General features: G+C 46.1%; 2 protein-coding genes across 3 annotated transcripts; both read left to right on the plus strand.

Annotated features, from left to right (window-relative positions):
* The first annotated feature begins 4,172 nt into the window (after window positions 1–4,172).
* Window positions 4,173–8,691, plus strand: LOC125543283 (hAT transposon superfamily). Of its 2 annotated transcripts, XM_048706586.2 has the most exons (4): window positions 4,173–4,366; window positions 5,872–5,914; window positions 6,025–7,701; window positions 8,027–8,691. In XM_048706586.2, coding segments are annotated over exons 2-4 (2,091 nt in total). In that variant the 5' UTR covers window positions 4,173–4,366; window positions 5,872–5,913; the 3' UTR covers window positions 8,440–8,691. The 2 variants fall into 2 exon arrangements, with proteins under 2 accessions (XP_048562543.2, XP_087402739.1); XM_087546613.1 differs by lacking the exon at window positions 5,872–5,914.
* A 389-nt stretch (window positions 8,692–9,080) lies between these two features.
* LOC125543284 (uncharacterized) lies at window positions 9,081–9,662 on the plus strand. The gene has a single exon (XM_048706587.1). The coding sequence runs from the start codon at window positions 9,202–9,204 to the stop codon at window positions 9,454–9,456; it is 255 nt and encodes an 84-aa protein (XP_048562544.1). The 5' UTR covers window positions 9,081–9,201; the 3' UTR covers window positions 9,457–9,662.
* Window positions 9,663–12,559: the final 2,897 nt, after the last annotated feature.

Below are 12,559 nucleotides of genomic sequence, written 5' to 3' on the forward strand. Positions count from 1 at the left end.
GAAGAATAACTATGCAAGAAGCGGAGACGCCCACGTCCAATCAACCGCCACGCGTCAACCGAGGCTACGGTCTTTTGGGGCCCGCGGCGCTTCGAGATTGACCCTTGGCTTCGCCGCGAAGCCAACCCCGCGCGTACCTTGGGCCTGTGGGCTACTGTCGGCGTTCTGGGAATGGGGGTCCCCAGACCCGCCTGCCTGTGGCCCACGGCGTGGCTGAGCCAGCAGGCTGTACGACCCATCTTCACCAGCAAAGCAGTGAAGACCCTCGCGAGGGGCCAAGCCTCGTGAGGCGGACGATGCAAGACCTCCTCCGGAATGGCCTAGCTGGGCAGGCTCACGAGGAGCGGAGATATCAAGGCGGGGCGAACCTCACGAGCTTTCGTGACGTGAGTCGTGACGATCGACACCAGGCGGGCGCCAGGCAGGCGCCAACGTGCACATCATCCTTGTTTCCTCTTTGCTGCAAAGGGGGCAAGCGCAGCCGCGGAGTACTGAGGCATCAGGCAAAGGTTGCCATTTCGGTGCAACAAGACCAAGACCAAGGAATGCAAGATGGAGGTCATCGTGGAGCCCGGAGCAGCGTCACCACCAGAACTCTGTGCAGGCGAAGACTACTTTTGTCAGGATAACTTGTACTAGCTGTCCCCCTTCAAATTAACTCGCCATTGTTGGCTCCCTTCCCGCTCGATATTTGGGAAGAGGACCAGGGCCTCTATAAATAGGACTAGCCACCATAGTGGAGAGAGAGAATCGGATCTGGGCGGGGAGATACACAAGCTCACCGAGCCCAAGAACGCCTCAACCTCAGGAGGCCGTTCTTCCCTTGTATGGTTCATCATCTGCCCAAGAGGCAATCCACCACCACCACACTGGAGTAGGGTGTTACACCGCAACGGTGGCTCGAACCAGTATAAACCCTGTGTCCATCTGTGTTGTGAGTTCGTCGAGTTCGTCCGCGAGATCCTAGCAAGTTAGAGCGTAGATCGGTTGGAGGGATAGACTTCGCGCGCACCCCAGTGTTCGAACCTTAAGGGTTTGCCGGGACCCCAACCCCGACATGATCATAAACCCACAATTCATCAGATCCCAACAAACGCACTGCAAAAAGATTACATCAAATCGATCTCTGAAAAGAACATTGTATTAAAGATCAGAGAGAGAGACAGACAGAGAGAGAGAGAGAAGAGCCATCTAGCTACTGCTATGGACCCATAGATCCTGTGGGGAACTACTCACACATCATCGCAGGTGCAACAAGGTTGATGTAGAAGCCCTTCGTGATCGATTTCCCCTCTGACAGAGTATCGGCAGAGGCCTCCAGATGGGATCGCGGAAGAATAGAGGCTTGCGGCGGCTGAATAATTGTTTTGGGTCTCGCTTTGGGGGTTTTTGCAATATTTGAGAATTTATAGCGCTGGAATTAGGTCAGACAGAGCCACGATGGGCCCACAAGACATCAAGGCGTGCTTACCCCCTAGGCGCGCCCTGTTGTCTTGTCGTCTCCTCGGCTGGCTTCTGGTCCTTCCCCGAAGCTTCTAGGGTCCCTCCTGGTCCAAAAAAAAGCATCACTTTTTTTCATGTTTGGACTCTGTTTGGTAGGGATTTTCTGTAAAACCAAAAATAGGCAGAACACAACAACTCACACTAGGTACTCGGTTAATAGTTAGTTCCCAAAAATGATATAACATTGCATATAAAGCATACAAGATCGATAATATAATAATATAAAACAATCAAAAATTATAGATAAGTCAGAGATGTATCAGTGGCCGTCTCCAAAGCCGCTTTCTCCTTGCCCATGGCGCGCATTGCGAGTCGCCGAGTTGATCTTCCGGGCGGCCGCCACCATTGGATCCTCCCTCTCCGTTTTCGGTAACAATACAAATGGATCCATGTGGCGGCGGGCGGTGAAAAGGGCTGGAATGTGGGTAGATGATGGTGACGGTCAAATGGAAAAGGTGGGAATGTGCGGGCTTTGGCGCGAAACAATGCGGGTATGGCCAATGCGCGAGCTTCGGAAAGGGTTTTGGGCGGGCCAGGATCGTCGGAGTCCTACGTGATGGAGATCCGGACTCACGCAAACATCCCCTATCCGTATCCAATTTGCGGAAATTTATATAACCAGATGCGTAGCTGGACATTTACGGCACCACGATGGATAGGAAAAAACATTCGGACATATCGATTTACATGGTTTGCACGCGTTTTAGATTCAGTTTTGCTAAAGCAGTGTCATAAGTATTACACGTCTAAATTCTCTGTGATTGATCTTACATAAAAAATCATGTGAGTATTTTTTATGCTCGATTTAGATGTGCAATAAAGCACTTGTACATTTGGATTACTCAGTTCGAGCTCCATAGCACACGGGGACGAGACGGGCCAGCCCATCTCGTGGTGTCTTTTTTCCTCTCTTATTATAGATCCACTAGTAGAGTGCCCGTGCGTTGCCACGGGCTCTTGAAATAGTTTATCAGAGTTACATGTTAAAATGCACACATACAAACAATATAACACAAACTGAAGTCCATTATTGCAATGTAACAAGCTGAGTGATGTTACAACTTAACATCTATTACAAAAAAATAATATCTAGATGATGCGCTTAAGAAATTCTTTCACAATATCAGGAAAGTTTCCTCTAGCTTCATTCCCGCGATGTTTTAGCAAGTATAATAAAAATTGCTTCCTCAATTCATACCCATGCTGCAGAAAAAATAAATGTAGTTAGTATGAAAAAATCACAGAGAAGGTCTTAAAACATGTAACCCACAATACTCACCGCGCAAACTGGCTTGACCAATTCTTTACCATTCCACCAGAGCATAAAATGAAAAACAAAATAGCCAGACACATTCCTGGAAAACTTTCAATTAATATTATAAATAATATAATGATACGAAAAGTAAATATTCTTATTATGAATTCATTACCCGTCTATACTCGTTGGAACACCGGCCGGAAACAAACGATGCCATTTAGATATATCAGAATTCCACCCAGGCAGCTTTATTTCGAGTGCTTCTTTGAAATCTCTTGAAAAACTTTTTAATTTCAGTGAATGCCTCAAGTTTTTATCCTCTGACAATTGTGATGATTGAATAGGATCCATAATATGTAGACGACGTGCCTCTTTGTCGATGATGTACAGGATGTATCGGCCGATGGATGCATAGGGAAGATAAATCTACAAGTAGAGCTATTAGAAACAAAAACAAACCATGATAACAATGGTCAAAGTATTTTATTTACCTTATTGCAAGATGAGATGTCGGTCTCCATCCCAGGCCAGCTATCAAATAATGTTGCCAACGTCTGGATAGTTTCCTTCTCACAAAACTTCTGACCTCGTGTTGAATCTAGCAGCATGGACTAAGTAGAAAAAAAAATATTGTTTCAACACGTTGATACTAATGGCACCTAGAATGAAGAGTTATGGTAACTTACACAAAATCGTAGATCTATGTAGTGTATAGGAGGGTCTGTGAACAATACTCCCTCGTCACATGCCAGCATAAGCACGGCGGTGTTGAAGCAATCATTGTCCATGGGCTGCTCCATGTTAAGTATGCATTGAAGTTTCTTAAAATTTAAGCTCATTGGATCGGGTGTGGAGCTCCGGACCCACACCTTCCTGTAATTTGTATGGTAAGAAGAACAATAATATACATTCGCATATTAAATATTGATACATGATACTTACTCCAAACATCCAGCATCATTGATCGACATGATGTAGCTACAGAGGCCGGCAAGTATTTCGCGTTGGTCCGTGGGAATGATAGTGATTGGGGCGAGACGTTTCTCTTCGACAACGTTAGATGGATTATCCAGGATCTCAAGATCAGAATTAGCATGGAGCAGACAAGTTTCTTCGCTAAGAGGTTGATAGTACACGGGACATCCTTTTAACTTACATGGAGCATACAAGTTTGCAGGCGTTTTAGATTCAGTTTTGCTAAAGCAATGTCATAAGTATTACACGTCTAAATTCTCTGTGATTGATCTTACATAAAAAATCATGTGAGTATTTTTTATGCTCATTTAGATGTGCAATAAAGCACTTGTACGTTTGGATTACTCAGTTCGAGCTCCATAGCACACGGGGACGAGACGGGCCAGTCCATCTCGTGGTGTCTTTTTTCCTCTCTTATTATAGACCCATATCGTGGTATCTCGCGTTGCGTACCCGCAGCCCACGGCATCCCCGCCTTCCCCAAGCGTAGACATCTCGCACGCTCTTCTCCCCCACTGCAGCACGGCTCCGCTCGCGACGCGGCGGCGGCCGAGCCTCCCGACCAGGAGACGATAAATCGGGGAGAAGAGAGGAGAAATACCCCAAGCTAAATCGCTCCACGAAGCTCAGGTTAGCAGCCCCCCCGTCCCCTTCCGCGATCTACACAAGCAAGCTTGAAGAACTCGGATCTCGCTTTATTCCTCAAGTAGATTATTCCTCGCAAGTCGGAGCGATTATTTCGCCGATCCGCAGTGAAAAGAAATTAGCATAACCCTTTTGAAGTAGTAGAAACTCGAACTGTTCTGGGAGTTTGGGTTGGTCCGAGGGAACAAATGGTAAAGAAATCAAAGGAATCGACTTTGTTTCCATTTCTGCCGCTGATACTCTGGCTGATGAATTGCCAGAGCAGCCATACATACGACCATCAGACCTGAGAGCGTTACCGGAGTCTCATTTCTTGGATTGGGCTGGATTCAAGAAGTATAGTAGTAGTAGCTTGTCAAATGCCCAAATGTTGTACTACCTTCGGGGTTATTAGCCCCACCTCGTATTTTGTGTCAAATTTTGATTGTAAATTTAGTTAATAAAATATAAGTTTTATGTAGTAAAAATAATATCATTCGTAACTTATTCCGAATACGAATTTAGTGATATAAATTTTATAATATTCAACTTAAATTTTGCTAGTTAAATCCATGGTCAAAATTTGGCACAAAATACGAAAGGGACTTGTAAACCCGGACGGAGGTAGTACAACACTGTTATGCCCCTACCCCGGGTCACTGTCATCTTTAGTGACAATGTCAGTGCGGTCTACATGTCGATGAACCCGGTTCAGGAACGGTTGCTATGCTGAACCGGGTTCGGACCATGCTTAAGTTGTTGCAAAAGATGACAACGGCCCCGGGGTAGGTGGTGATGCAGTTCTGAGATGAGTTGATGAAGCCAGTTGGCTTCGGCAATGGCGTCGACGACGGCTAGGTTCTTGGCTTCAGCTCTCGGTCAAGAACCACTTCGTCCGCGATTGCGTTGCCCTTGGACACATTCGTGCGCTTCACATGCCTTCCTCCTGACAGTTCACCAACATATTTACCAATGGATGGCTGCCCCCCTTGTTCTCGGACTTTCGGTCCAGCCTCAACATCTGAAAATCTTCCATTGTGTCTATGGGGGAGTGTTAGGATATTCTGTTATCCCTTCCCATATTTAGCTCCTGCGTAATTAGCGACATCAGGCCATTATGGAGAAAAATTGTAACTGGAATTAATTCCCTGTACGTCTTGTGCAATCACTCTATATATGAGATAACATGAAAGTCATGATTGTGGCATGTATATATTCTCAAACTTTCAGGCACTAGTGACTTCGCTGATGGGTATACAAAACATTTTTTCCGCATTGGCTATGCGGCGATGTTAATGAATGAAGATGCAACACTGAATTGGTTGTGTTGCACTGTATACACATAGTTACATAAACACTGAGATGTCCTGGTTCCAACAGTTCAATTGACTCGGTCGTCTTTTGCTTTTTGAGCTTCTACTTGCAATACACCCAGTTCCTAGTTACCCAGATTACTCAGTCACATCATAAGCAGCAGACCTTAGTAATTCATACCTTTAATTCCCCTGCAGATATAAACTTGAAGTCGCCTCCAGCCTCCTGCTTCGCCATAAAGTATTGTTCCTTCTCTCAGTTGCACCATCTATAACTTAATCTTTCCTATGATTACAAACGTTGGTGTGCTGCATTTCTGTTTTGTGATCATTTGCTATATACTGCTTCAGTGCGGGAGAAGGATGCCTGCTGGGAGTACGGCGACAAGCTGGACGGGAACAGGGTCCGGTGCAGATTCTGCCAGAAGGTTATCAATGGCGGAATAAGCAGGTTCAAGTTTCATCTGTCTCAAATTCCGAGCAAAGGCGTCAATCCTTGCGTCAGGGTGACGGATGATGTCAGGGAAAAGGTGATCGCTCTCATAGAAGCCAAGGAATCACACAGGGAGCTCGAGCTTCTCAAGAGGAAACGTGTTGCTGAACTGTCGGTGCTTCCAAAAAGAACACGGGAACTTCCATCTCAGCCTTCCTCCCCAGGGCTGGCTACTTCGCCTGCTATTATTCCTGCATTCGAGCCGAGTCAGCTCCTTGGCCTGGAAATGTCTGCTCCAGTACTTAGACTATCTGGTGCTGCCACCAAGCCCCGTCCGGCTTCAGGATTGGAAGTGGAGCGGTGCATTGCTGAATTCTTTTTTGAGAATAAGTTGGATTATAGTATTGCAGACTCCATTTCATATAGGCATATGATGGACACACTTGTTGGGCAGGAATTCCAAGGGCCATCAGCTGATGTTTTGAGAACAAAATGGGTTCAAAAGCTCAAGTCAGAGGTTTTGCAGAGAACACAAGAGATAAAAAAGGATTGGGTGACTACAGGCTGTACTATATTAGCCGATTCGTGGACTGACAACAAATTGAAAGCCCTGATCAACTTCTCTGTCTCTTCTCCACTAGGGACATTCTTCCTCAAAACAGTAGATGCTTCTCCACACATAAAAAATCACAGAGGGATGTATGAGCTCTTTGATGAAGTGATTCAGGAAGTTGGTCCAGATAATGTTGTTCAGATTATTAGTGATAGGAACATAAACTACGGCAATATTGATAAACTCATCATGCAGAACTACAACACCATTTTCTGGTCTCCCTGCACTTCGTTTTGTGTAAACTCAATGTTGGATGACTTTTCCAAGATTGATTGGGTTAACCAATGCATATGTCAAGCACAAACAATCACACGATTTGTCTACAACAACAACTGGGTTCTTGATCTTATGAGGAGGTGTATGGCAGGGCAGGAGCTTGTTTGCTCAGGGATTACAAAATCTGTTTCAGATTTCCTCACTCTGCAGTCACTGTTGAAGCACAGATCAAAGCTGAAGCAAATGTTTCACAGCTCTGAGTATGTATCTTCTCCATATGCAAATAGATCTCTAAGTATTTCCTGTGTTGAGATCCTCAGTGACGATGAGTTTTGGCGAGCAGTCGAAGAGATAGCGGCTGTTTCAGAACCTCTACTGAGGGTCATGAGGGATGTCTCAGGAGGCAAGGCTGCCATTGGTTATATATACGAGTCTATGACAAAGGTGATGGATTCTATTAGAACATACTACATAATGGATGAAGGCAAATGCAAGACATTTCTGGATATTGTGGAGCAGAAATGGCTGGTGGAGCTGCATTCGCCTCTTCATTCAGCAGCTGCTTTTCTGAACCCAAGCATCCAGTATAATCCAGAAGTCAAATTTTTCACTACTATCAAGGAGGAGTTCTACCATGTCCTGGATAAAGTGCTTACAGTCCCAGACCAAAGGCAGGGTATCACTTCGGAACTGCATGCTTTCCGCAAGGCACAAGGAATGTTCGCCTCTAACATTGCTAAAGAGGCCCGCAACAACACCTCCCCAGGTTTCTCCCTTTTGCACTGAAATTTTGTACTTTAAATATTTCCTGAGTGCTTCTGTGTTTTGAGCCCCTCTAAGCACTACTCCCTCCGTTCCAAATTACTCGTCGTGGTTTTTAGTTCAAACTAAAAACCACGACGAGTAATTTGGAACGGAGGGAGTAGATATATTGAGACTTATTTGTCGCACTCCATAATCGTAGTTTCAGTTTAGTGATATTTGTTGAAGTTGCGTGCAAAGTCATCTTATCTATCTTCCATGCACAATCACGACGCTCTGTTCCATTTCCCTTAATCTGGATTTATTCCAATGACCTTTTTGCTTCTCAGGGATGTGGTGGGAACAATATGGCGATTCAGCGCCAGCATTACAACACTGTGCCGTCAGAATAGTGAGCCAGGTCTGCAGCACCCTGACCTTCCAAAGGGACTGGACCATCATCCTCCAGAGCCACTCCGAGAAGCGCAACAAGTTGAACAAGGAGGCGCTGGCCGACCAAGCCTATGTGCACTACAATCTCACGCTCCACTCCGACTCCAAAACGACGGCGAAGAAGAAAGGGGAGGGCGATCCGATCGCGTTGGACGACATCGACATGACCTCGCCGTGGGTGGAGGATTCGGACGGTCCGAGCTTGACCCAGTGGCTCGACAGGTTCCCGTCGGCCCTGGATGGTGGGGACTTGAACACCAGGCAGTTTGGTGGATCCATCTTTGGCACCAACGATCTTTTCGGCTTATGACAGACAGTTGTCGGATCCTGCTGTTCAAGTGCTCACTGTATTTTTTTGATAGTTGAAGGGGCAGTGTTCGCTGCATGTGTTCTGATCTTTATTTGGTTGGCCTTTAGTGGACTACGTAGATTGTAGATTCATGTCAAGGTGAATCGTACCTGTAACTTGTTGCTCATGTTTAGGCTTTAACAGAAGAAACTGGAGTAGAGTAGGGGCCATGATAGTGAAATTTTTGGTGTCCATTTCATTTTCCCGTGACTACGAATGATGTTCTGCCGACAATTCTGTGAAACCTGAGAATCAGAGCATATACCATGGAACTGGAATTCTGACAAAAATATCATAGGGAAGATATTTTGTGAACAATTACGGCGTGCATTCATGAAAACAAAATTCACAAGATACCACGGAAAGGCGGTAGGTTGAACCAACCACGCAGGTGAGGCCACTGGTCTTTGTCGACGTGCACTATCCGCTCATCAATGTCTCGAGAAATAATTCCAAGTCGGATGACGACGATGGCGTGATAGATCATATCCGACTACGTCTTGATCTTATCCTCTCCCGACAATAAAGAAGACAACTAAATCAGTTGTTTGTTAGAGAAAAAAAAAACATCGCCATCTCTGCCTCTCAATAAAAATGGCATAAAGGCAAGGCAAGGCAAGGCAAGCAGATCGCACTGAAGGCAGTAGTGCAGCAGACCAGTTCTACACTTCCAACGCAGAAACAAAATCCTCCAGGTTCATCTACAGCATAGGGAGCGAGGAGATGGAGGGGAGCAGCAGCCGGACGCCGGAGATAACCATCGTCCCGGCGCCTAGGCCGGCGGCGGGCGGTGGCGGTGGCGGTGGCGCCGTCGAGGCGGTGAAGGCGGCGAGCAAGGAGCCCATCAGCCCGGGCTCGCCTTCCCCGGCCAGCAGGGAGCGCCCCGGCGCCGTCTCCCTGCCCGGGTGGAAGCTCGACTCCCTCTGCAAGGAGTCCAGCTCGCCGCCGGCCATGATGGCGCGCTTCCCCTATTTCTGAAGCCACGCGGGCATCTTTGCCATCCTTTGCTAGTACTGTAGTATTTTCCGTCTGGTATATGTAAGTTTGCAGCGGCAGTTTTGTTGCTCGTTCCTTCCGGCGATGTCATGTAGAACTCGTATCGTGGTTGTAATCGTTCTCGCAAGAGTTCTGGCGTGCCTTTCTGGTTGCTTTGAACTTGATCATGCACGTGTATATTTTGGTCTCGGAGTTTGTGTATGATCATGTGAACTTTAATCCTCCAAATAATGTATAGATATAACAATAAAAACGTGAATACTGTTTTTTTAGAGAAAAGGCATACACTTGACTTGATGAAGAAGGTCAACATGTAGAATTCACCCGTACATCCAACAGTCTTAACACCGGACCACACATTAGTTACCAAGTTTAGACACCGAACATGCAGCAAAAACACAATGAGATGCCCTGCACAAAAGAAGCATCCAAGAGAAAGCCATAACTAGACCCTAGGTCGGAGAAGCTAGATCCTGCTGAGAAAGAGAGAACGCCATGGCACGAACGCGCCAGGTCAGCAGCTCCGTATCCTCTAGGTCACCCTCCTTGGTCACTGATTTCCATTGCTGTAGAAAGAATAATGATTTGAAGTTTTGAACAGACAGTAAACTTGTTTCCAGTAGTCCATAAGACCCAACATGTAGTAAAAAAATCGAACCAAAATAAACGCCTAATTTACTCCCTAATTTGCCTCAACAAAGACCTAGTCAGCAATCGGTGCTCATTGAAAGAAGTGGGCTCCCATGTCACATACGACCAAACGCAACACCAGAACATGATGGCTAAGTCACATTGAGGAGTCCGCCGGAGCATCACACAAAACACAAAGATCAAAATCAGGGCCATTACACTTACGAATTTGGCCCACCGCTAACAGACGAGCACAAATAGCTTGCCACATGAAGGTTTTAATTTTGAGAGGAACTCTAGGACGCCACACATTTCTGAACTTGGTAGTAGCAGAACCCTCTATCAATCTGGAATAAAGAGATTTAACTATAAAACAACTAGAAGCAGTATGAGGCTGGATCACCGAATCTGCCGACTCTGAGAGCGTGGGAGAGATGGTAGCAAGACAGTGCCAGTTCTCCAACTCTTCAGGAGAGAGCACACGTTGAAGACCCATATCCCAATTATTAAGGAAAAGTTTTGAGATGAAATTATTAGAATAGTAAGAAAACAGAACAGAGAAAGAAGAGCATAAAGATGAGCCACCATGCCACTAATCAAGCCAAAAACGAAGACTCACCATTGCCGACAACAAATGTGGAGGATGGATAGGGAAAGAGGTCTTTTAAGAGATTTGGCCCGGGCCCCTGCCATTAAGTCTGATGTAACGAACACATTCAAGCGTCTCATATCTATCCTACATATGAGCTAGGTCTTGGGGGTGTCAGTCAGTCTAGACGTTTGGATTGAGTATGTCAGATTTGATTAGGTGACAATTTTTTGTCCAGACACTGGCCAGTCATTGTTTGGGATGGACAGAAGCTCCTTTGTATATGCTTTAAGGGTATCTCCAATGGTAACCCGCAAATTTCCTCCCGCGTCCGTCCGCGGAAGGGAGAACCAGTCCGTGAACATGGATGCGGGAGGACGCCATTCAACCGTAGCCGCATACATCCGACCTGCCTCATTTTTTTTAACTCCGCACGATCAAATAGCCTCGTACAAAGGGTAAAGACATTCAAATAGCTGCATGCAACAATAGTTCAAATTAAAAAAATCAAATATTATATCCCAACATTGTTTTCCCCTTTAAGCGTGCCCACTGATGTTCAATCAGATCTTCCTTCAGCTGCTCGTGAGTTGGTCGATGCCGAATTTGTTGATGCATTTGAATAAACTCTTCAAATGTGGTCGGATTCTTGTCTGGAAGTTGGATAGGATCACCGATGTTCTGAAATTCTAGAGCTGCGGCAGCATCGTCACCCTCATCTTTGACGATCATGTTGTGCATGATCACACAACATGTCATCACCTCCCACAAGGTCTCTGGATCCCATTGTTTAGCAAGTCCACAAACAATTGTAAAAACATGCCTACAGAGAACTCCAAATGCCCTCTCGACATTCTTTCTAGCTGCTTCTTATCTTTGGGCAAAGTGAGCCCTTTTTTTACCAATTGGCTTAGAGATGGTGCTGACAAAGATAGTCCACGGAGGATAGATACCGCAAACCAGATAGTAACCCATGTTGTACTCATGTCCATTGACACTATAGTGGCAAGGAGGAGCTTTTCCTTTAGCCAACCTCGCAAACAACGGTGATAATTGCAGCACATTGATGTCATTGTGAGACGTGGGCATGCCAAAGAAAGCATGCCAAATCCAAAGATCCTATGATGCAACTGCTTCAAGAATGATGGTGGACTTCTTAATATGACCCTGATATTGCCCTTGTAAAGCCTTCGGGCAGTTTCTTACATTTCCAGTGCACGCAGTCAAGAGATCCAAGCAAACCTGGCCATCCTCTTGCTTCCGAGATTGCTAAGATCCTCTCAGTGTCTGCTACAGTTGGTTCTCTCACTGAGACTCTCACGTACTGAGGTCCGAACACCTCGACCATGGCAGTTACAAACCTAACAATGGCATCTCCGCATGTGCTCTCAGACATCCGTATGTACTCGTCCCATGGATCAGCGGTTGTGCCATATGCAAGCATCCGAAGTGTGGACGTGCACTTCTGGTAACCAGAGAATCCAATCGTTCCACGACATCCTTCTTTAGGATGAAGCAGTCATCATAAGACCAGACGCCATGATACAAACGATCGAAAACAGTCTTAGGCATCCGAAAAACGCTGGCGAAAATGGTCAGCGACGAGTGCATCTGGGGCAAAGTAGTCGGCTATCAGTGTCAAATGGTCGCGCGCCCTGTTGCGGTCGAGCATTCGATGACCCTTGATCGAGCCCTTGAAATTGAGAACATGTTCCTCCACATGCCCCGTGTCTTCAAGGACCTCCTGCATCATCGCCGTCTCATCGGAGTACTCTCGTCGGACGACTCAACACACTGCTCATATATGTACCCCAAACCGAAATCCATTGCTAGAAAGAAGAAGAGAAAATTGTTTTTAGCTCCGGC

Source organism: Triticum urartu, chromosome 3A (assembly GCF_056163025.1).
Source record: "Triticum urartu cultivar PI428250 chromosome 3A, HENAU_Tu73, whole genome shotgun sequence".
Lineage (NCBI taxonomy): Eukaryota > Viridiplantae > Streptophyta > Magnoliopsida > Poales > Poaceae > Triticum > Triticum urartu.

Bases quoted from the DNA above. Each gene is read 5' to 3' on its own strand.
- LOC125543283 (XM_048706586.2), top strand. The intron at 7,702-8,026 runs GTTTCTCCCTTT...TTTGCTTCTCAG, and splicing joins CCGCAACAACACCTCCCCAG to GGATGTGGTGGGAACAATAT.
- LOC125543284 (XM_048706587.1), top strand. From the start codon at position 9,202: ATGGAGGGGAGCAGCAGCCGGACGCCGGAGATAACCATCGTCCCGGCG.